Here is a 24,040-nt window from a genome sequence, read left to right as displayed (position 1 = left end):
TACAATACTTGTATTTAACCTCCTTGCTGAAACGGCATATTGTCCATATTTCCTACGTAAACTGCATGTGATGAACGTTCGCGGTTGGTAGGAGGGCAGCAAACCGCAATGCAATTTTTTCCCAACATTGGCAATGAACCCTCGCTTTAGATTACGGGCTTTTTTTAATACAAGGAGTAATTTACATTCAGCGAGGAAGTGATTTACCATATATCGCTACGGAAATGTTGACGGAAGTCTGAACAATATGTCCTAGCACCCCCGAAAATAGTATGGTCCTGTGTCTACATTAACATAATCTATGCCAGGATGTAATAATCACTATTTGATACTCCTAATTAATAAACGTGTGGAACATTGCATGCAAAACAAACAAAATTTTCTTAAAGTGTAAAGTATATTATGTTTTAATAGGTTCAAAATAAATTTAGTTGCCTGGAATGGTAAACAGAAATATACCGCCCATAATAAAAATGCGAGCATCCACATCAAAGCAGAATGAATGACGCTTCGCCAGCCACCAAAAAAAACTTCGCAAAGTACACACAGACGTGTCTGTAGGTACTCCGGTATGCTTACCTGGTGGGGTCTCAGTGATCTCGCCGGGTAGAGCGGTATTTTTATCGTCTTGTACGATTTATCGTTTTGTGCGCCCTTCATTGGGTTACTATTTTTTGTTTGGTTCGGTCTACCATTAAACACGCCCATAGAAAATACAAAGTACCCACAGAAAAAACAAAGTACCCATAGAAAATACAAAGTACCCATAGAAAATACAAAGTACCCATAGAAAATACAAAGTACCCACAGAAAAAAACAAGTACCCATAGAAAATACAAAGTACCCATAGAAAATACAAAGTACCCATAGAAAATACAAAGTACCCATAGAAAATACAAAGTACCCATAGAAAATACAAAGTGGAATAAAAAATGCTAAGTGTACCTATGGGCCTTCGTAAATATAAGTTGAAAAACTTGAGTTTACCTTCAACACGTCTTGTGATTACGTGTTGGAATATAAAAAAAATGATACAGTCTTTGCAGACACCGAAAGATCTGCTTGGAGATTAGCGACATAAAGCTTATGCACAGAAGCGGATATTGATGTTTACACTGGACACATTAGACTACAGATAAAAGTTGTATCACAGGACGTAGGTAAAGGTAAATGTTTGCTGTTTCAATAACTAACAGCTGTAGATTCTCACACATCTGCATTCTGTAACATGATTTTTTTTTAATGTAGAACTCTTCGTTTCCATCGTAGCTTTGTTGTACGTATGTGTATCATTACAGACATAATAAATTGGAATTTGCTACCAAATTCAACGGAATACGAAATCACCTGTCCTTCAGTATGCCCAGTCATCAGCCATATCAATATCTTATGAGCTTAATAAGCAAATTGCTTAGTAATAATTAAAGGCTATGCAAAATGGGTCTCTTGGATTTGCATAATAACTAGGCCATGTTGATTTGATTATATGGACGACATCCCATGAGAACCCCCAAAACTGATGTAAGCGTGCGTATAAAAAAAGTTTTGCAAAAAAGCAAGTTGTCTTCATTATGAAATCTACGCGGTCATGAAGGTTGAACAAATGACTAAACACACAGAGTATGGCCTGGTATGGCGAATAATAGACTCTTCATTTTCATTTTTTCACATTTTCTTCTTGGCATACTACGACATTTCCAACAGTTTTTTTAATTCACGGCATATATTTGCTCATTTTGCAGCTGCGTTGTACGATTTATAATATGGTCGAATTTTTTTTTATTTGGAAACAGACGAAAATTCATGCGCGCGGGGATGTCATCCATAATTAAATCAACATGGCCTCAACTATAAATACGCAATATCGTCGACGCGTCATTCTCTCTTCTGTTCTCTGTGGCTGCCGTAACGATGAGGTTCCCTGTCCCGGCTCTAGTGCTGCTCCTGTGCGGCCTGCCCCATGTCCTGGGCACGTCCTGCAAACTTCTCCGTCCCACCAACACGGACGGGGCGGAGATGGGCCTGATCATCGTGCCGGGAGCCTACATCAAGGGCACGGCGTACCAGCCGCTAGCGCAGACCATCCAGGACCTCTCCCCGCACAAGTGAGTCATCGTGGGGCCGTTCGTGTGGCGTAACGGTAGAGTGTTCGTCTCAGAACCAAGAGGTCCCGTTTGAACATTTTGAAACATTCGGCGATCACATCCGCTGTTAACATACGTTTAAAAGATCGTTGTTACTGTATCACTATATGTTGATGAAAAATTTAAAAAAGGGGTAACATAGCATATGGTATACACACATGTACTACCAGTCAATCCTTACAATCTTTTAATGCTTAAGTTATATATTCCGTGCGCAATGTTAACCCAGTATGCCAAACGAAATGTAAACGGCAAGTCAATTCAGAACCCTTATATAAGGGAGCCCTGCGACTTTGTATCGTTAGGGGTGACGAATAAAACCACCATAATTATTATACTCAACTCAGCATCGAAACAGGAAGGCATAACCGCACATCCCTTGAGCAAAGAATTTTGCCAATTTTGTACAGCATGTAGCTTAATGAAGATGAAGTCCACTTTTTCGTAGATTGTAGTAATGATGGAAATAACCTGTGTGAATACAAGAAAGTTTCCTTATTTCCAATCTCTGACTAATGTTGAAAATTCATCTTTCTTATGCGACTTGATCATCCTAAATCAAACAAAACCCATTTCAAATTATATTTCTAACATCACAAAGAAACGAGAAGCCGAACCTCTGTATTAGCCGGTAGCTTTAGAGCTGATGTAGTTATTATCAGAAGTCCTGTTTGTACTACAATTATACCTTTTTATCGGTTTACCTGTACCTTATATATAAGGAATGTGTACAATAAAGGTTATCTATATATATGTATATTAATTATATCTTACTCCGTAGACTGTGGGTGGGCCTGACGGACGGGTACGTGACAGATCTGCCCAACCCGCTGGAGCTGTCCTCCGCCATCCAGGCGTGTAAACAGGCCATCGTGCAGGACGGCATGAAGACTGACGTTTTCTTCATAGGCGCACATTCTCTTGGAGGTAAGGCCAACTTGTCTAAGACGACCACCCATTGGGACCAAGGAAAAGTGTTCTTGTTAGACAAGTGTTCTTGTTGTTCAATAGACTTGGCAAAAAGACAAGAAATCCACCCATAGACCCAAAGCGACCGAGCCGGCGCCATTTTACATTGCGCAAAGACTGTCATGCTGACAAAAGCATTTACAAACTATTTAATCAATATGTTAGTTGTCAGCATAAAAGGTTTTCGGCCACACGCTTGAAAATAACGTGGTCGTCATAGGCAGAGATTGGGTCATTTTCTTTTTGTTTTGATCATTTATTTTGGCATTCTACGACATTAGTATCATTATCCAATATTTTTTTTGCAATTTGCAGCATACATTTGCTCATGGTCGAAAACTATTTTTGGGGGGGAGGGGGCGGACGAGAACATTCATGAGCGGGGATGCATCCATCCCAAATTTACATGTATTTTCGCCCAGCGCATTTTTATTTTTGATATATATATAGATAGAGCTTTACTGCACGGCAATTGTACATGGTACAATACATAAGAATTTCATTGACTCTACAAAAGTACAGCGACTTTCGTAAGGTCTATAACTAGTCATACAAACAGACAGTCACGTGTATGGAAACGACTATTTACCATGATAGTACAAAAATAAAAGGGTATAGAATCCTAGTTACTAGACATCAAGTGCTAATACAATATACAATCATACCTGCCACCACCTCTTCAAGCTGGCCACCTGTTTATGGTGACCGCTTTTTCTCGGTCCCAAAAATTTTCCCAATTGACACAAGCATTAAGCAACCTGTCCAAAATGACCACCGTGACCGTCCTGAGTTGGGTCCTCTCAAGGCCTGATACCAGCCTATGGGTGACCACATCCGATTTTCGATCATTTTGAATTTAAAACCAGGCAGTTTGCCTTGACTGCTGGATGATGTTTTTGTTCGACGTAAATTGTTCCATGTGTCACCCTCCCCAGATGCATTTACAGTATTTGACATTATATATTAGAACATCTCGACTTGGAAACCAGTTATGCCACAGTCATGTTGTAAGGCGACCCTCTTCTTGGAGACCACCTGTCCAAGGTGACTGTACTATCATATTTCCTTGGTAGGTACGTTCCTGCAGATGTACCTGTCTGACAACCCACGCCAGGCGAAGGGCATGTTACTGTGGGGGTCGTACCTGACCAGCTCCTACCCCATGTCGACCTTCCCCGTCCCCGTACTCACACTCAACGGCGATCTGGACGGTCTGGTCAGACTGGGGTACTCCTGGAAGAAGTACAGGTCAGCTTTTTTTTTATTTGTTTTTTTATTTATGAAGATTTGCCACATTTGTGGAAGGATTGACATAACAGGTGACTATCACTTCAAAGATGTCAAAGATGTCAAACTGAGACCAGACTGGAAGGTTTGAACCACTCACGCCGGGAAGGTCCCCTATTCTTTTCGATAAGTGTGGTAGGTTCTTTAACGTGCTAGGCGTGTGGCTCTCCCAAACACGGGACCTCCATTTAACGTCCTAGCCGAGGGACGCCCCTAACCGAAGCTAGGTACTGATTTTCACCCGAGTGAAGTGAAGAAAGTCGTGTAAAGTGCCTTTCCCAAGGACACAAGATCGGTGACAAGGTGGGGTTCAAACCCGGGACCTCTTGGTTCCGATCCGAAGACGCTACCGCTACGCCACCCGACTTGGAACCAAGAGGTCCCGGGTTCGAGTCCTGATATGCAACCGATCTTGTGTCCTTGGCAAAGGCACTTTACAGTTCTCAATTAACTCAAGTGAAAATGAGTATTGTCAACCTGTCCTGGAAGTCACTGTGTAAGTCATGAAATGTTGGAATAGGAAAAAAAACATTTTGAAAAACTCAATAATTTACTAAGTTGTACCAAATGTTTAAGAGCGTCGTCAGAAAGAGAATGTATTTCAAACTCTCTGTATTTCTGTACTGTACAAACTGTTTCAAATTGATAATTCTAAGTTGCCAATTTGCTTGGCTGTGAATATACATGTAACACATATTCCACCCTATTTCGTTTTCTTCACAGGGAGTTTGTAGCCATGGACGGCAACTTTTCCACTGCATATGTGTACCAGAAACCGGTGGTCGTTGTACCTGGACTAAACCACGGACACGTGAGTATGATGATCTTGTAATTGTTGCGGTCGCTATTGACAGTGAAGAATGCAACCATTATTTTGTTTTCTAGGCGTTTGGTAAGTAACATGCATATGCTTAAGTCATGTATACAATGAATACGTCTTTTGTGAACGGTTAAGCCATACAATGACTATTTATTTCTCATTGACCACATTTGTGGAAGGGTTGACATAACAGGTGCCTGTCACCTCTTCAAGATGTCAAACCGGAGACCAGACTGTAAGGTTTGAACCACTCACACTGGGAAGGACTCTTATTTTCAATAAGTGGGGTGGGATCTTTCTCGTCCTCAAGGTGTGCCTCTTGGCTTTTCGCCCAATTCGAGAAGACGGCCCCAACCGAAGCTAGGTACTCATTTCTACCTGAGTCAAGTTAGGAAGTAGGTGTAAGGTGCATTTCCCAAGTATACAATAAGGGGCCTGCCAGGGATCTGAGTCCACCAACCTAATCACACGAATACTTATTGGTCTCCTTCCGTCTATATTTCCTTGACCCCAGATCGCGTCAGGACCCATGCCTTCAAACGTGCTGAACATGGACCTTCCTGCCGAGATGACCATGGAACAGGCGCACAGGCTGATAGCCAACTCTTCCGTCAACTTCATGGTCGCCAACAGTCCCAACAACACCGCAGCCATGCAGGCAGCGGCGGTCAAACACCTGCGGACTCAGATGTAAGTAGAATGTTTACTATGTAGTAAGTAGACAGTCCAACTTCTGACCGCTAAAGTGTAAGAGTGTAAGAGAGCTAATCTCAACGCAAATCTTTTGGTGGCAGTATCCACTGGCCAGGCAGTTACCATTTCGGCACTCATGTAAATGTTTGCGGCAAATGCATCTTTGCAGCCACCAAAAGATCTGTTTGGGGATATTATAAGAGGGCGCCAAATACAGGGTGGCGTCGATCATGTCAAAGATGCGAAAATTGTACTTATGATGGGGTGATCCTTGAAAAGCACTGTATGGGGGTTTTGAGTACTGCATTTTGTACATGGGGTTTTTTTTAAACACTGAAAAGCACTACATGGGAATACGTGTTACTGAAAGGCACTTGGGGCTTTTGAAAAACTATAAACGACACTGCGTGGTAGGTTTAATGTTGCAGAAAGTCAGTGCAGCACTTACTAAGTATTGAACATTGACGTTATACTTGAACATGTATTCTTGGTACAGGAACGTCACGGGTAGGATTCTGGCCCCCTTCGACATCATCTCCGCTCTCGACTATGACGGTAAGACCTCGCCCTGGGTCACCACAGCCCAGCAGAGCATCATCGGAGCTCCGGCCGCGTTACAGAGCAAGCTCACGGTCAAGACCAAAGTCGTCGACAACATCTTAGAGCTAGGTGACAACAAACCCAAAGTAGAGAAGGAGGGAGACATGGTGACTGTACAGACCTACACTAAGCTGGACTATCCGCTGAACCCCATCGACAACTCGGAGCCGTACGTGTCTACGAACATGCTGTCCACGAAGATGAAGAGGCAGTCAGCGGTTGTGCAGGAGCTGGGTCCGGGGGACTATAACAGTCCCATCACCTGTAAGGACTTGAACCAGGTGTGTACTACACATTAACGACATTTCCCCGATCTGTTCCCAAATACCAACCGACCAGGTTCAGGTGACGTTCGGGAGCGTTTTGACCAGATTTAGACCACGCCTACCGTTTTATACGAATAGAAACGAATTTGAGTTAAATTGGAGTCAAATTTAACCCCTGAACACGCCCAAAACGCCAAATTCTGAATGGATGGTTGGTGTTTTCCTAACTTTAATACGGTCAAAGACCAGCCAACTATGATCGAACCTCACGTGGAACGTCGACTCACGTCAATGTTTTAAACATGTTGAAACATTTGCAGCCGAACTGTAGCCGAATTCGCCAAACGCCAGCCGACTTTGTGCCGACTCCGAATCATGGTCCCGGGGAGTTCGCTAGCGTTCGGCTAGCGTTCGGCAGGCCAAATTCGTGAGACAGGGGCTCTTAGCTTGAGGAATGAGTCTAGAAAAGAAACATACATACTTATACCGAAGATGTTCGAACATATTATGACATCTAAGCACTACGATGTAAATGAAAAACTATGTAAATTTGTCCACACGTTTCAAAAAGAGAGAAGAGATCCTGTAGATAGAGACGTAGCACAGAAATGTAACACTTGTTTCTTCTATACCTGTACCCAAGTATCTAACTTAGTGCATTTGGCCCATGTAGGGTGTGAATATGCAATTAAGTTCATTGTCATTGTCGTTATATCCAGATCCTTTTGTCTTTTTTCCAGATGGCTTTCCAGATTGCTTCCACCGCAGCTTCCAGCACCGCCATGACCAGGTACCAGCAGAAGGGTCACCACCTGACGTTCGCGGATGACGAGATGAAGAGTACGGGGTCAGGCTGGCTGTCAGGGGCGCTCACGTTTGAGGACCAGGGGGATGGGACAGTTAAGGTGGGTGTTCCTATTTACTTAAAGGTACCCTATGCAGTTTTATGCTAGAAAACTACATTTTTCAATGCCAATATTCTAGTCACTTATCTACATACTAAGTTGAAACAACACTATCCCAATGTATATCAACATTCGTGGAGCAAAAATGCCCAAAATTGTGACGGAAAACGATTACTGGTAGGATCCTGGGCCTCGGATTTTTGGGTACCACCAAGAAAATAAAGGACTCATCTTGAGATTGACAAGTTACAAAAATAACGAATGCCCAATTAAGAAAATTGTGGTTGTGAGAAAAAGAACTTTACTATCAGTTGTTTGTAAGACTAAGAAGTTTAAGCTTTATTAGGTTGATGAACTCTACTAAATAACATTACTTCCGGACGTTTCTAGTGACATCCGTCACTCTTCTTCAGCGCCACTAATTAAACTGAGATTTGAGTTTTATCAATGCTATAGCTGTATACTGTAGTTGTATTGTACCATTCCCTACAGGTGACGAGCCCGGCCCTGGTGACGGGTCTGGACGCGTGGTTCGGGTTTGACGGGATGCACTACTGTAACAGTATAGTGTATAATTGTATTGTACCATTCCCTACAGGTGACGAGCCCGGCCCTGGTGACGGGTCTGGACGCGTGGTTCGGGTTTGACGGGATGCACTACTGTAAACTGCTGTCTCCGTTCCGCGCGCTGGAGTACATCTACACAGACAGTCTGCGTCATGTGTCATCATAGACATAGATAACGGTTCCCTTACATCCAAACCTAAATATTTATACTGTAATTACTTAAAGACAGACTTAAAGACAGAATAATACTTTAATAAAGATAACTTAGAGTAGAGAACTTTATTGACACAACAAAAAGTACAGCGACTGTCAATAGCAGAGAAGAACTGATCAGACATTTTCAAAATACACATTGACTGTTAGGCTGTAACATTGCATCAGAGATGGTTTAGTCCATAGAATTCTTAATTCGAATCATGCAAGGTACAGTAAATGTTACTGCAGCAGCATATAGTGTTGAATTGAAACAAAAGCCTCTAAAGTACAATGTATGCCACTCGTTTTTGTCTATTATGATAATAAAGGCTTTGCCTTTTCAATGATACATAGCAGGACAAAGTACGACTAAAATTGTGTTTCATTTTCAACATACACATTGGATAATTTGTCATGTAACATTTCCAAAAGATATGATCCAGTCAATGTGATTATTTACTGTAGCAGCATATAATTAAAAGAAATACATTGAGGATTGCGCATAATTTTTATCTATAATAAGTACAAGGCTTTGCCCAATAACTATTTAGAATTCATAATTTTACATTGATATAGATACAGTGCAAAATGAACTGTCTCAGACAGCATTTTTTTGCATACAGTCCAGAATACATACACTAAGATTAAAACCTTTTGCATATAAAATCACTACATTCCTCTAAATGGTTTATATCTCATGTGATATCTTTTGATGCTGTTAAACAGCATTCAACTTTTAAAACTTTGTAAAATTTACCATTTAGCCTAGTAAAATAAAAAAAAAATTTACAATTCAAATGCATCTACCTTGCAACGTTTTAGGAACATTAGACAAAAAACCATTAAACAATTAAACAAAAAAATTACACCAAAGGCACTTACGTGTTGAAGAAACAATAGCCAGATGAAATGATTGTCAATAGCACTTGATGCTTTAGGTATACTTGACTTACAATATACTAGTACTAAGAATGTAATGCTACCTACTTTAAGTATGGAAACATAATCTGGTGAATACAAAGCCAGAGGAACGTAACATTAACAGAGGGTGGCAGTGGCCAAGAATTGCACAAAGTGAAAAACTGAAAACTTGAATAATCAACAAGAGCCAAAAAATTAAAAATTCAGCTTCATGGGGATGTCTTAGGAAGTATTGGATAATGCATGAAATGACCGAACAATTTTTCAATTTTTCTTTCTGATTTTTTTTGGGGTAAACGTCTTGAGCTCTCATTTAAGCCGGTCAGTATTTTTCCTCATGATTTTCCTTGGTTCTTCCTTCCATAATTTAGGTGCAATAAAATTTCCTATCAATGCAGCATACACCCACTCACTCACTATCTCTTTAATGTCTTGTGGTCCTCGTTGCTCGAGGGTTGGACATGTGACAATAAACTTGCTATGACCATTTTTCCATTGAAATTGAAACAGTGACAGGTACTGTGAACTCTCTTTTCCTCTTTCAAGTAGATGTCGGGTAGATATTGTAAATAATGATTTACGTGTATTCTGTGGTACTTTTATATTCACAGTTTTTGAAGTCACTTCTGTACCACAAACTTATTACTGTGAACAAAAATTCGCCAACTTTGTTTTGCTGCACCTACGAACGTATAGTTCTGCAAACATGGTTGCCCAATTTTTCTCAGACAGCGAACTTTTGCCACCGCAATCATAAAGTGATTTACAGTTATTGTTTTATACATAAGGTTCCTCAGTGATGGGGAATGGTGCCTTGGACCACTTAGAGATGGGTCTGAGCTGTCCGTCACCAAAGTCAAACATGAAGCTGCTCACATTCATCCCATAGCCAGTCTCCACCTGGAAGGGAACATGGGACAAAATTCATCACTCTCTCTAGTACGTGTTACATGCATATACATGTATGATGGAAGCAGGCAAATGAAAAAAAAAAATTTGGCAAAAAAAAGCTTCCTTCATTATGAAATCTACATGGTCATGATGGTTATACAAATGACTAAACACACAGAGTATGGTATGCTGAATAATAAAAGACTCCTCATTTTCATTTCTTCACATTTTCCTTTTTTTCCTTGGGCATTGATTTCAGTCTTCTAGTACAGTACCGTTTTTTAAATATTTGTCTGCAACCTAAGATATATTTACTCATTTTGTAGGTGCTTTGTACAATTTACAGTATGATAAAGAACTTGTTTTTGGAAACGAATAAAATTTATGTGTGTGCAGATGTCATCCATAATGAAAATGGCCTACATTATATTATAGTAACTGATATTTGTGCATTGAGGGCATTGGCATATCACTTGATTACAGAATAAACAGTTATTATATACCTGAGAACATTTATGGGTAGCAATAATGATCAGACAGACCCTTAATTTTATTTGTCGGATTGAATCATATACTAGTACACAGAGATATACACAGTGGTAACCAGCGATTGAAATGTTAAAAAACATCTAAACAGGTAAAAAATGCTAAAAACGAGTTTGTTACCAAAAGGCAGCCCCAGTATCGAGAGATGAATTTTACCTGTCCTTTCTTGTACTTGATGATTGGACCGTACTGATTATCACAGGTTGGGTTGCCGCATTTGATAACACCTGGAAATTGAAACAAAAATGTTTGAGTGGAGTCTACCATAAGCTGATTGCAACAACTGCAATGGAGGTATAATAATTTGTATATATAAATAATTTGTTTATTACCTCCATGAAATGGAAGGTATTGTTTTTGGCGCGTCTGTGTGTGTGTGTGTGTGTGTGTGTGTGTGTGTGTGTGTGTATGTGTGTTTGTGTTTCCGCTTTTTTGTACCTTCACAAGTTCATAACGCCTTCATGGATTGTGGTGATATTTGGTATGCTGGTAGGTGTTAGGGGGGCGAAGGTCAAGGTCAAATATGGGCCTCCTGGTGGATGGCCTTGGTAGTGCAGTAGCACTTCCGGTTTAATGAGGAATCTCCTTTGCAGCCAACAGATGTGTCATTGTGTGGCTATCGAGTCAGTGGGCTTGGCACCCGGTTTGATTAATGGGGTTCCCTCAGGGAAAAAGGTGACCTATTACAGGGTTAGGGTTTGTATTAGCTGCAGGCCTGATTAGCTGTGTGTTTGAAACACTTAGTGTACTGTATACAAAAACTCATATATTTCATGGAGGCGTGTCTGTCTGTGTGTGTGTGTCTGTATGTGTGTGTGTCTGTGTGTTTGTGTTTCCGCACATTTGTAGTCAGCATAACTCCATAACGCCTTTATGGATTGCGATGATATTTGGTACGCTAGTAAGTCTTAGGAAGGCAAAGGTCAAGGTCAAATATGGGCCTCCTGGTGGATGACCTTGGTACTGCAGCAGAACTTCCGGTTTTTGTATCTTTTGTCCTAAACATGCTATGGTCTTGACTTTTTGGTGACAGCTTTTTCTGTCAGAAATAAGTGGCGTGAGTTTGGTCCCCCTAGCAGCTTGTTTTGGAACTGCAGGAGATTTTCGGGCGAAATCTTTAAAAGCCAATAAGTCCAGATAGGAACAAGGTATTATCATCATTTTTGGTAGGTAGGTAGCTGAGAGAGAGATGTACATAATTAACTACAAATTATGCAAATGATGACTTAATTTGCATAATTAATGAGGAAATTCTATAATTACAGTGTTTTACATTATAGTACTTTCATACATGTAATGTATGTAATCTATGGCAGATGGAACATCAACAGATACCAATTATGCAAATGATGACCTAATTTGCATAATTAATGCGAAAATTCTATGACTCCTTAGAGGTAAATGATAGGAATTTCATACTTGGTACATGTGTAAGTTAATCAAAAGTTAACATCACGATGCATTTATTATGTTAATGTGGAGGTAATTTACATAATTAAAGAAGAAATTCACATTTACATGTCAAGCCCATATTTCATGGAGGTATGAGATCTCGGAACTCTTGTATACATATGTATGTATGTATGTGTGTATGTATGTATATACACAAAGACTTCATTTTGTTCATTGCAGCTATAGAGAGTACAATTTGAGATAAAATGTGTTACGTCTTCCACAGTACTAGTATTCAACGCACAGCATTTGCAGCAACTTCGTACACATGAGACTTCTTACATGTATGCCACCCTCTCGCATTTCAAAAGGGGGTGCACTAATATACGATGTACTTACCCAAAGTGTCTGTGGTCCGATATACTTGTGGTCGAGTCCTGTAGACTATCTCACACTTCTCAGGAAGAGATGGCTCCCTACAGATGTAGTTGGAACCTTTGCGTATGATCTGAGTGCCGTCACAGACTTTGTGGTTACACTGTTCACAGTACACCTTCACATCTTTTGCTTCAAAGGCACTGCTTCTTGTAGATTTGTTCCTCAGCCTTGCTTTCCAGTTCTCCAACTGTATTCTCTGTAGAAAATTTCATTCAAAAGTTACACACAAAAGGTGCAATAGTACATTCATAAAATGGCATATTAGAACATAATCTTTCTCATACTAAAACTTTACTGTACAGTTGTACATTTAATACTTCCATACAATAGGCCACACCGATTTACACATTCAATCAAGACTGGTTCTCAAATTTGCCCACTTTCTTTTTTCAGATTTACAAAATTTTAAAACAAATAGTATTCAGGTTCTGAATCAACTCCAAAATGCCTATATTTTGATCAAACAGTTGAGGAAAGTCCTTGCCTTCCTAGTAGTTATTTTTTATTTTCCATCTAACAGTGGTTTGATTTAAAGTTCAAAATCCATTGTAATTATAAACCAGCCTGGTAGAAACCACCAGACTGCTTTTTCCATCCCCAAATTGGACTGGACTGCTTTTTCTGCCAATTGGACTGGACTCCTTTTTCCACCAACCCTTTTTGCTTTTGCATTTGTGCTTGCTATCTAATGCTCACAAATCAATGTGAATAAAATAAAATAAAATTTAGGGCTATCAAAGGATGTAGGCCTGTTTTTATTCTAACTTATTGCCTCTTGCTTCATGTGTTTTTTTCTGAACAAATTTGTGAACCAACAAATCAAATTGGTGTGGCCTTAGAATAGCTAAATATGATGAATAGGTTAAGATAAGTTCACCTGTTCTGCTTTGACTCTGGTGTCAAAGTCCACCTCGGTTAGCTTGTCCATTTCTTCCAGTGCCTCCATCATGAACTTCTCCTTTTCTTGGTTCTCCAGTTCTCTCTTCTCATTGGTAGAACCTCTGCAATTAGATCAACAAAGTAATACTAATAGGTGATCAAAATCATTACCTTCGCAAAGAATGTTATGTTTTCGAGGCTCTGCATGTGTGTGTGTGTGTGTTTGTTTGTGTTTGTGTGTGTCTGTCTGCCAACAGCACAACTTGAGAAGGCTTACATTTAGATGGATTAGCTTGACAGTTGCTACGTGTAGGTGGGTAGGAGTTGACGAGACCTCAACATGATTAGATTTTGGGCCCCCTGGCGGGTTATGGTACTGCAGTGGAACTTCCAGTCTGATATCTCCTGATCTAGACATGCTAGGGTCATGATTTTTGGATGGTGGTAGCTCTTGTGCTCGGGAAGAAGTGATGTAAGTTTGGGCCCCCTTGTGGCTTGTTTGGGAACTGTTGTTCTTGTTATTGATTTTTTTGCGTGTTGACATTTTCAATTCTAGCATAAGGGCATTTTTCACTTTTAAGTTCCACTTACGCAGTAACTAGGAGGTAGCACTCTGCGTCCTTGGCACGTGCCCTCCCTCGAGCCTGCACAGATCCGATCTCGTTGGAGACAAAGTCGTAGCGGATCACAAAGTTGCACTTAGGCATGTCCAGACCCTCCTGGGCCACGTCTGTTGCCACCAGCAGGTTGCAGCCATCCTCAGATGAAAGTCCTAAGAAACACAATGTACATTGAGGTCATCCTTCAACATACAAAGTAATTAACATTCAACAGCTATCAATCAGACATTATGATAATATTTGATATCTTATTTACTGCTTTAGTGCTTGTATAGGACAACTAAAAACTATAAATTCTGAGGGAAATATACTACTGCCCAAAAATTATGGCAAGTGAAATGTGATTAATAAACTTATCATAAGGCCACACCAATTTATTTCCTTGGTTAACGGATTCGCCGCTTGCTTTTTTTGCCGAATGAAAATAAAAATAAAAAACGTCATAGTTTAGACCCCACAGGCCGGTAATACCCTGAACAGGGAGACCCCAATGAAATTGCTGCAGTTGATACGAATGTCGCTAGAGGCGCTCCTGCACACATAGTCACATGACGTAAAGTACCCAATCGTGGATTGTTTTACTTTCTGACCAATCAGATGCGATGTTCTGGAACCATGTTGGCTCAGTCATTTGTTTTGTTCTGCATGGCGGGAGCCTCATGGCGGACAAAATTTGTGGCGGAAGCTTAAATTGTTTGAGAAAGCTGGAACTTTGGATCAAGGCAGAATCTAGGTACAGTACATGTAAAATTGAATAAATCTTGTCCCCTTTAAAGTTAAAATTGCTTGTGAGAGTTAACATTCGTGTCATGTTTTCGAGTATACGTACATATGATGATGGTGGAAATTGGAAGTAACATGCTAAAACTTGTTTTCTGCATTTTGCTCGTGTACGAAAAAGATTATCAACCTAATGGTGTGGATAGCAAATAAAACACAATACGGTACATCCTCTCTTGTCTTTTGTTTCTTTCCCAGTATTTTCGTAACTTAATAAGCAGTCTGGATTTCACACTACATGGCTGTATGGCAGGTAGTATCAAATTTTTATTTTTATTTTTTTTCGCCCGCCCGCTCCATTTTTTTTCTACAAAAATCCGTTAACCAAGAAAATAAATTGATGTGGCCTAATAATTATATATATATATATATGACTGGTTTATTTTTTGGAAAAACATACATAATACAGCAAATTAAAAGCTTTTTTGCAGCCTAGATTCTGGATTATTTCTAATATAAGTATTCTTTCAGATTCCAGCAGGGCGAGGGGTGATCAAAAAGTTCTCGGTCTCACCTAGAAAATAAAGGTCAAACTCCTATTCTTTAGTATAACTGTATACTATGACGTCTTACATCACTGCACACAAAAATTCAAATTTCTATATTCATTAATTAGCACGTGATGCCCCGGGAAAATGGGGTGGGTGAGGGCAAAATCACAAAATGGTCGCAACAGAAGCGTGTGCTGTGATCAAGTGTATCGATAAAAAGGGATGTCTCCTAAGGAAGTCCATGAAGACATGGTCAAGGCACTTGGTGATGACTCCCCTTCTTATTAAAATATAAAGAAGTGGGTTACTAGCTCTAAGCGCGGCAAGGAGAGCACAAAAAATGAACATAGGTCAGGATGCCACAAATCAGCACCACGGACAATCCAGTTGAGGCCACCCATCACATGGTAGTGAATGACAGATGTGAGACTGTCCAACATGTAGCAGAGTCTTTGGCCTGTGTTATATGACTCAGTTCACAATGTTTTGTCATACATCCTGGGCATGAACAAACTATCTGCATGGTGGTTGCCTCGAATGTTTTCTGAACATCAGAAGTTATACAGGCGGGACATTTCAAGGAACGAATTCAGTCCAATGCATGCAATTTCCACAAAACATTTGTAACCCAAGATGAGCTGGGTTCACCACTTTCACCCCGAATCAAAACAGCAGAGCAAACAATGGATGAAGAATTTTTCCCGGCCCCTCAAGACGTTTTAGCGACTTTAGTCCGTTGACAGGGTTTTTGCCTCTGTTTTCTGGGACAGTAAGGAAGTAATCATGATTGACTACCTGCGAAGGGGTTAAAGCATCAATGGGGAGTACTATTCAACAGAATTATGACAGTTGAGGACAACGATCAAAGAGAAAAGGAGAGGAAAGCGCCGAGCTGGCCTGCTAACAATGCACCTGTCCACACGGCACAGGAGTCATGATCAGTGGCAGCAGTAAACGAATTTAGGTTTGCAGTCTAACCCCACCCTTCCAATTCACCTGACCTAGCACCCTCGGACTTCTACCTGTTTCCTAAACCCAAGTTCCACTTACGTGGTCAACATTTTTGATGGTAATGATGACGTCATCTATACGTTATAGGCCAAGCTGGGGGGGTCCAGATTCAACCTTCTTCCACAAGAGGAAAATAAAGCTGGAACATCACTAGACCAAGTGCATTGCAGTTAGAGAGGACTATATTAAAAAATAGTGTAAGAAAAATTTTACTGCCATGACGTTTTCTAGGTGAGGCCGAGAACTTTTTGATCACCCCTCGTATATCCACCATACACAGTAACAAGGTCAGAGCTAGGGAGGCCTGCCCGACGCAGCCCACTCAGGCAGTATAACCTTCTACTGCCCTTGGACACCATGGTGTCAACTTGATCAGACCACCGTAGGTCAGAGCGTATGTGCAAGCCGAGTAACTTTGCTTGTGTAACTATGTTAAGTGGCTGACCTCTGAGTATAAGAGGGTGCATTACTGGGGGGGGGGGGAGGAGGGTTTGCATGAAGCAAAGTACATTGCTTTACATTTTTGGAGATTACATGTGAGTAAAATGGAGTTCAGTTTGGTCCAAGTGTCCAAGGAGTCAAGGTCGGTCTGAAGGTTTCTTGGGGTTGACATTTTTTGTAGTCTAGTACTTCCAGTGTGGGTCATTGGTAGAGGGTTTTGCATTGTTGATCATGGCTAGGAACACAAGTGGGCCCAGTAAAGTGCCCTGGGTCACTCCAGACATTAAGGTTTCCCAGCCCATCCTCTGAAGACCCCAAATAAACTAGTGCACGCAGGGCAGGGAATAAAAAAACTTCCAGCCCTAAAAATGCTGCTAATCCAAAGGAATACAAAGCTGGTGTTTGTGAATTTTCGGTAGTACATAGTGACTTTTACAACAAGTCAGCACATGATGGCCTTTTGTGGCACTGAGTCGGCACTGTATTGAGTTCTTGAGTTCCATGGAGCTTCAGTAGCCTGGCTGGGTGCCATCATCCAGAGTTACCACCGGCTCCTTATTGTCACTAGCTACCATTGACTATGGAGAATGGCACCCAGGCCAGAGCCTTGGAGGAGGGGATATTTTATCGAGAACAGGCAAAAATCAATGCACGCACAAATGTCATCCATAAAATCAGTGTGGCCTTACTCAGTAGAAATCACAATGAAAAAAAAGTAGATGTCACCATACCTTTCCTAAAACTTTTTAACACTGCCATCTGTTGTGCATCAGTGATGGCCTTGTCCTCCAGTTTTCCCTGCCCCACCAGGCGCTTGGCACGCATCTTCCCATGTAGCACCTCTTGTTCCTCCACATACTGGATAATAGCCTCTGTCTCCCTGCGCTGTTGTGTTAGCACAATACCTGGAGGGTCAAGAAGTTGAATGAGATATTTAAATTATAGAATACATCAAAGTACATCAGTGAAGGTTATACATCCAGGTCTAGATACTAAAAAAAACGTAACAGTTGGAGCAACTGGATATGATTTTGGAAATATATCTAGTCAGACAATTTTTCTGTAAGTTGGCATCCACTATCTTTTGTCAGTGACAGTGTAGAAATGTTAACTTCAGCTGAATTTGAGATTTCTCTAATGAATGCTGCCTGCCTTCATATCCAGTTGCTTGTCTATTTTTTAGTAACTTATTTGATTACAGAATACGATGTACATATAGCAAAAGGTGCCAAAATTGATATGATAATGTTACAGCTGCTATAACAAAACATGGCAAGGTTATGGTGTGTTATTCTGCAGTCTTGTTCTGAATTAGCTTATTTTACACTGAATAGAGTACCAGTGGATTATCACAAAGAGTTGAAAATCAAATCAGACTATTTTGGTTTTGAAAATATCTTATACATGTGTACCATGTACCTAAGAAGGACCAAACAAACCATAGGATTCTTCCTCGTTGAACTTCTGTATGAGTAGGCTCCTGAGTTGCTGCAGCATGGGGTTGGGAAACTTGGTCTCCTCTTCCTCCGCATACACACACAGCTCATCCCTGATCTCGTCATACTGTTGGTAGCAGAACTTCTCTGTTGGAAGCTTGGGCGGGTCCTTCAACCCTTCGCGGGACTGGTAGATCTTCTCATCGAGGTACTGTATAGCGTCCACTGCTCGCAGTTTAGAATACATCCTCAGTGCCCTGGAGAAGAGAAAATAGAGGGAAATGTACAAAATATGTTTCAAGCAGCTCATAAGTCCGTTCACCTATTGTATAAGTTGTACTGTTTAACGGGGTCATGAGGCATGTTCGGCTCAGAATCAAGAGGTCCTGGGTTTGAATCCTGCAATGTGACCGAACTTGTGCCCTTGGGAGAGGCACTTAACAATTGACTTTCCTGACTCCTTAACCTTCAGTTAGGGACGTCCCTCAGGTAGGATGTGACATGTAGGCTCTGTGTTTGGGGAGAGACACACACCAGGCACGTTAAAGAACCCACCACACCTTTCAAAAAAGTAGGGGCATGCCAGGTGTACATGCCACAGTGGTCCAAATCCTACTGTCTGGCAGTTGGTGATTCAATACAAATCTCCCAGATGGAGGCCTGCAGCTGGCACACCTGTCTCACATGGTGTACATGGTGCTTTAATTCACATATCATCCCCCCTATGTAGACGTTTAATTATATATACATGTATAAGCAACCCCATTGTGTATCAGCAAATGAAAGGTATATCACCCTTTAGCCCAAATGCAGCAATATATCCACTATAAATTAACTTAACCAGAACTTATAACACATTAGAGATAAGATTAAAAGTTTCAGGAATATACCTCACCTGTTAAAGTTGAAAAGGTACTTTGACACAATCAGTTTCTTTCTCGCAGACATAGCCTGAGCCTCCTTCTTCCTCTCCACGATCCAGCTCTCGCACTGCTGCGTCCCGCGGTCGTACGGACACGTGTCCGTGAACACCCTACTCTCCAGTCTCTGCATCAGGCTGTCCAGCGCTGTGCTGAACGGGTCGTGCGGCCTGCGCGGCTGGCCCGACAGGATGTGGATGGCGTCTGGAGTGAAGACGTGTCTGCGCAGCTCTCCACGGTTCTCCTTCACGTGGTCCACGCGGCTGGCATCTAGGCTGGCGCAGAGCTTAATCAGGTGCTGCAGAGCGTTCCCCGATTCCCCTGCGCCGAGGGATGCAGTCAGGCCGATGATCTGTGGTAAAAAAAACAGAAGCAATGTAAAAAAAGATTACAACAAATACACAGCTAGAAAGTTAACATTTGCAAAGCAAATGCACAACGTTTACCTTTAAATTTGCATATGGTCTGCTCTGTTAATTCTTACCCAAACACATTCATATACATGTATAATTATATAGTGACAGGAGTCTGAATCCCTCCTGCTATAAAATTGCAACATGAATTAATGTAACCCAACACTAGCTACCATGGTGACAGACGTCTGGTTCAGGTGATTGACCTTATTTGTTTAAAGAAGAAAAAGATAAAGAGACTGAGTAAAAACAAAATGTTTTCCATCAGTTAACGTAATCAAACATCAAACGTACCTGAGGTAACCTCTTCTGCTGAGGATTGCTCATCTTGAGCTCATCCTTCCTCATGAGATAGTAGCGCATGATCTGGTTGTAGGGATGGTCCAGGGTGGTGTGATGACACTCGTCAAGGATAAGCTGATTAAGGTCAGTGAGATCCAGCGTCCCCGCCTTTATAGTTAATATAACCAAATCAAGAATCAGTTCACACTGCAGAGAAATTGAAAAATGTTGACACCAAAATATATACCAGCCAACCAGAGTATAATCACAAGTAAATTTAGTAACTCTTTGCCATAAGACAAGCACAGCAATTTTCAATCCACTTGTGTCGTGCCATAGCTATGTACCTAGGCCAATATGTATGTAGTGCTTTAGAAAAGAGAGAAATGTTTACACTTTAATGTACACCATGTGAATATGCAATTTATGTTCATATTTATGTAGTATTGGATAATACTAATAGTTTTTAGGAATCGACTAGTATTATTGCATTGTCATTGTTGCCATACATACATTGAATCTTGTACAACTGTCGAGCAATATCATTCATTCATTCACCTTCAGGGAGTTGACAACAATCTGTGCAGTCAGCATCACGATATCTTTTTTCTTCAGGGTTTCGCTGAGCTCTTCGGTGTCCCCGATTTCTTGAACCACTCCCAGAGGGAAGAGCATCTCATACTGATCCTTCTGCTGCTTGGTGAGGTTTCTGATAGGCACGATGAACAAGGCCTTGAAGGGGAGACCTTTTGCCTTAGCTTCGCTCCAGGCTTTTTTAGCCGTCAGCGCGCTGACTAGAGTCTTACCGCTGCCGGTAGCACACGTGATGATCACATTCTTCCCTAGAAGAGCAGATCTTGCTAACTCCTTCTGGTATTTTCTCAGAGTTACCTTTTCTGAATTCTGCCCTTCTGGCAAATCTTGTTGTGCCACGTCTTGCCAGTTAGGACTTGTAGCTCTCGTAGCCTCAGGAGATGTAGACACAGACCTTATCTTAGGTCTAACCACCGGGCCTGTCTCTAGGTCTTCAAGCTTGGTGGGTGAGTCAACTTCCAGGTCTTCTCCTGTCTTGTCGCCACTACCAAGGACTGGAGATTGGCCAATGTTGCTACTGATTCCACTTGGGCTCTGGTAGGGGATGTCGCGGAGTGTCCTATACTCTAGAGGAGACGCAGCTTCTTTAACACCCTGCATGTCACTTGGCGAATCTTCAACTACATCGTCATCGAGATTACGCGTAGTACTAGGGGAAGACTGGGTGGGGGTGTTGCTGTTGTTAGACTGTTGCTGTAGTGGTGTTCTTGAAAGTATTCCAGCTTGTTGTGAGGAGGCTACAGCTTGCTCCTCTTCCCACCATTTGTTCACCTCCATCAGGTCGAGATCATTTTCTTCATTCAACGATGCCCCCTGGTGGATTCTAGTAGGAACTGCAGGAAGTTGAGCTGCGTGGAGTTGTTGCTGCACCTCGATATGGCTGGTGGTCTTGTCCATGCTGCCTACTGTGTCTGGAAGGTGAAGTTGGCCTAACTGTTCTTGGATCTCTCCTACACTTGTCATCTTTTCTTCATTCTGGATTTCTTCCTGTTGATGCTTTGCCCTGTGTAAGGCTTCTGTAGCATCACTGGTTTGCTGACGGAACTCGGTCAATGTGGGGGCTTTGTCGAGACTACCCACTGTGTCGGAGCCAAATTGGAACTGTTTGGGAGATGTAGGGATATCTTCATGCTCGCTTCTTTGTGCTTCACTAGCATGCTCCCATTGTTCTCTCATTTCATGCGTGGTTGCCTGTTTACCCTCCAAGTGCGACTGTACTTCTCCATGGCATAGGAGCTGTTTTGGAGGGGTTTGGTAAGTTGACATACCTGGATGAATGAAAGAAACAAAGAAACAATAAATGAATGAATGAATGAATAAAAGAAAGAAAGAATGAATTAATGAATGAACAGTTAATTGTTGCACAAACACACACAAGAAGCATTTCACAGCCTCATCACTGAATTGCATGCTCCTTTACAATTTTTTCAAACAGAATTCTTGATTTCTTTAACATTACTCTAAAATTACAATTAAAAGACCAAACAGTTCAAATTCAAAACACTGTTACCTGTTGATTGCATGCCCCTTTAAAATTTAAAAAAATGGTTTGATTATCTTTAGAATTAATCTAAAATAATTACAATAATCAAAATTTGACAACAATTAAAATTTAAAACACTGTTACCTGTTGATTGCATGCTCCTTTACAAACATTTTCAAAACAGAATTCTTGATTTTAACATTACTCTAAAATTACAATTAAAATTCGACAACAATTAAAATTCAAAACACTGTTACCTGTTGATTGCATGCTCCTTTACAATTTTTTTATTTTGATTTCTTTAACATTATTCTTAAAATTACAACTAAAATTTGACAACACTTAAAATTTAAAACAATGTTACTTGTTGACTGCATGCTCCTTTACAAATTTTTTAAAAACAGAATTTTTTATTTCTTTAACATTCCTCTAAAATTACAATAATCAAAATTAATTTGACATCTACAATTTAAACCACTGTTACCTGTTGATTGCATACTCCTTTACAAACATTTTATAACAGATATATTTAACATCACTCTAAAATTACAATTAAAATTCAAAAACAATTAAAATTGAAAACACTGTTACCTGTTGTGGGGGCGTGTATGGGGACTTGTTTAGGGATGGTGTCATGTGGAGGTGTAGGAGGGCTGGCAAGGGGTCCAGGATGTGGGCTGCCTGTTCCTGGGGTAGACGTACTTTGTTGAGGACTTGTTGGGGCATCAGCATGTTGGGGGGATGATATCGGTGGCCGTGCTACAGTTGGGGCAGTCTGCAGATTTGGAAGAGGTGGTCTTGCTGAAGGATCTGGGTACTGTTGAAACTGGTTTGCCGAGGAAGGCTGATGTGGTGATACTAGCTGCTGTGTGTTTTGTTCTGTTATAATAGAGAACAAAATCAGTCTCTCAGCTACATGTAGGCCACATTACTTTTACAATCACAATTTTATCATAGTGGGTTGTAACATATCAAAAACTAAATATTTGTGAAATGTGTTTTTGACCAGGCAAGAAAAGTTCAACCCGTAGCAAACACACACACAAACACACACACAAACACACACACAAACACACACTGAAACACACACACACCACACACACACACACCACACACACACACTGAAACACACACACACAAACACACAGTCACACACAGACACACACTGAAACACACACACACACACACACACACACACACACACACACACAAAAACACAGACACACATGCATACACACACGCGCAAAGATTATACACAGTTTTTTCTTTAGATTGGTTTTATCGGAAAGGGGCTTAAAATGTAAACATGGAGGTACTAGTAAGTGTAAACGCAGGTTGGGGAGGGCGTGCATCCGGACCTTGGGATGTCATATGACTGGCATTCTAACTTTTGTACCTTACGATTGTCCTGACATTATCGCATTGTTTGCCATGGAAACGTCAATCTACATTTGCTAAGAATAAAAACCTACCATTCCGAAGCGTTGTGAGTAGATCCAAGAGGTCATGACGGCCGATCCCATGTTCGCCCAGAAGGTATTCAAGGAAGCTGAAGTCAGTCTCTGTGATCCTCCCGATTTTTGTGAGCTCTCTGAACAGCTTTATGGGGGTGTCGACCTCTTCAAGTGCACCGTGACCAATTGTACCAGTGCAAAGAAACTTCATGCCCTCTAAGTCGTCATTTTTGTCCAGATCCCGAGCTATTTTGAACAAAATACTGTAGAGCTGTTGCGGCGCGTTGTTGCCCCTGGCCGCCATCTTGTTTCTTGTCAGTTTCGGGAGAGTACCTGAGGGGGATTCCCCTACCTCGGAAAGTCTGGAATGACGTAATCGACCGAAAGCGCGAAATTTCAATCACCCAAATGCCCCAAAATGACACATTACTAGCACGCATTAAAGCACTTTCAAACTCACTCCACCAATTTTAAAATATAACCGCATGAAACCGTACTATTAATCGATAATAGACATTGGACCAACCAGCTACAAGTGCATGACCTTTGGACTGCGTTGTATTCATAAAGTCACCCTTTGCACAATATTAAAATCGTGGCCT

At 41.1% G+C, this 24,040-nt stretch overlaps 2 protein-coding genes across 2 annotated transcripts; one reads left to right on the top strand and one right to left on the bottom strand.

The window, feature by feature from the left end:
• Positions 1 to 1,895: 1,895 nt before the first annotated feature.
• On the top strand, positions 1,896 to 8,809 carry LOC109476680. Its single transcript, XM_019777687.1, has 9 exons — positions 1,896 to 2,105; positions 2,926 to 3,071; positions 4,187 to 4,361; positions 5,124 to 5,211; positions 5,735 to 5,910; positions 6,410 to 6,794; positions 7,520 to 7,684; positions 8,177 to 8,240; positions 8,272 to 8,809. The coding sequence occupies exons 1-9, from the start codon at positions 1,912 to 1,914 to the stop codon at positions 8,415 to 8,417; spliced, it is 1,539 nt and encodes a 512-aa protein (XP_019633246.1). The 5' UTR covers positions 1,896 to 1,911; the 3' UTR covers positions 8,418 to 8,809.
• LOC109476776 (probable ATP-dependent RNA helicase DHX58) lies at positions 8,775 to 23,899 on the bottom strand. Its single transcript, XM_019777796.1, has 12 exons — positions 23,457 to 23,899; positions 22,576 to 22,863; positions 20,466 to 21,769; positions 19,920 to 20,075; positions 19,188 to 19,564; positions 18,296 to 18,549; positions 17,588 to 17,761; positions 14,105 to 14,285; positions 13,512 to 13,635; positions 12,596 to 12,830; positions 10,961 to 11,031; positions 8,775 to 10,267 (listed from the first exon to the last, which is right to left on the bottom strand). Exons 1-12 carry the CDS (start codon positions 23,740 to 23,742, stop codon positions 10,145 to 10,147), a joined length of 3,573 nt encoding a protein of 1,190 aa, XP_019633355.1. The 5' UTR covers positions 23,743 to 23,899; the 3' UTR covers positions 8,775 to 10,144.
• Between the last annotated feature and the right edge of the window lie 141 nt (positions 23,900 to 24,040).

The sequence above is a fragment of the Branchiostoma belcheri genome, unplaced genomic scaffold, assembly GCF_001625305.1.
Source record: "Branchiostoma belcheri isolate BF01 breed outbred unplaced genomic scaffold, Haploidv18h27 scaffold39, whole genome shotgun sequence".
Lineage (NCBI taxonomy): Eukaryota > Metazoa > Chordata > Leptocardii > Amphioxiformes > Branchiostomatidae > Branchiostoma > Branchiostoma belcheri.
This window is presented reverse-complemented; position numbering and strand designations above follow the sequence as displayed.

What these genes read in the sequence shown, in the direction of transcription:
- LOC109476680 (XM_019777687.1), top strand. Translation starts at nt 1,912, where the DNA reads ATGAGGTTCCCTGTCCCGGCTCTAGTGCTGCTCCTGTGCGGCCTGCCC. An exon ending in CAGGACCTCTCCCCGCACAA is followed by an intron (nt 2,106 to 2,925) that starts GTGAGTCATCGT and finishes CTTACTCCGTAG; the next exon opens with ACTGTGGGTGGGCCTGACGG. An exon ending in GTTTGACGGGATGCACTACT is followed by an intron (nt 8,241 to 8,271) that starts GTAACAGTATAG and finishes TTGTATTGTACC; the next exon opens with ATTCCCTACAGGTGACGAGC.
- LOC109476776 (XM_019777796.1), bottom strand. Translation starts at nt 23,742, where the DNA reads ATGGCGGCCAGGGGCAACAACGCGCCGCAACAGCTCTACAGTATTTTG. An exon ending in AGCAGAAGAGGTTACCTCAG is followed by an intron (nt 19,565 to 19,919) that starts GTACGTTTGATG and finishes TTTTTACCACAG; the next exon opens with ATCATCGGCCTGACTGCATC. An exon ending in TCAAGTACAAGAAAGGACAG is followed by an intron (nt 10,268 to 10,960) that starts GTAAAATTCATC and finishes GTTCCCTTCCAG; the next exon opens with GTGGAGACTGGCTATGGGAT.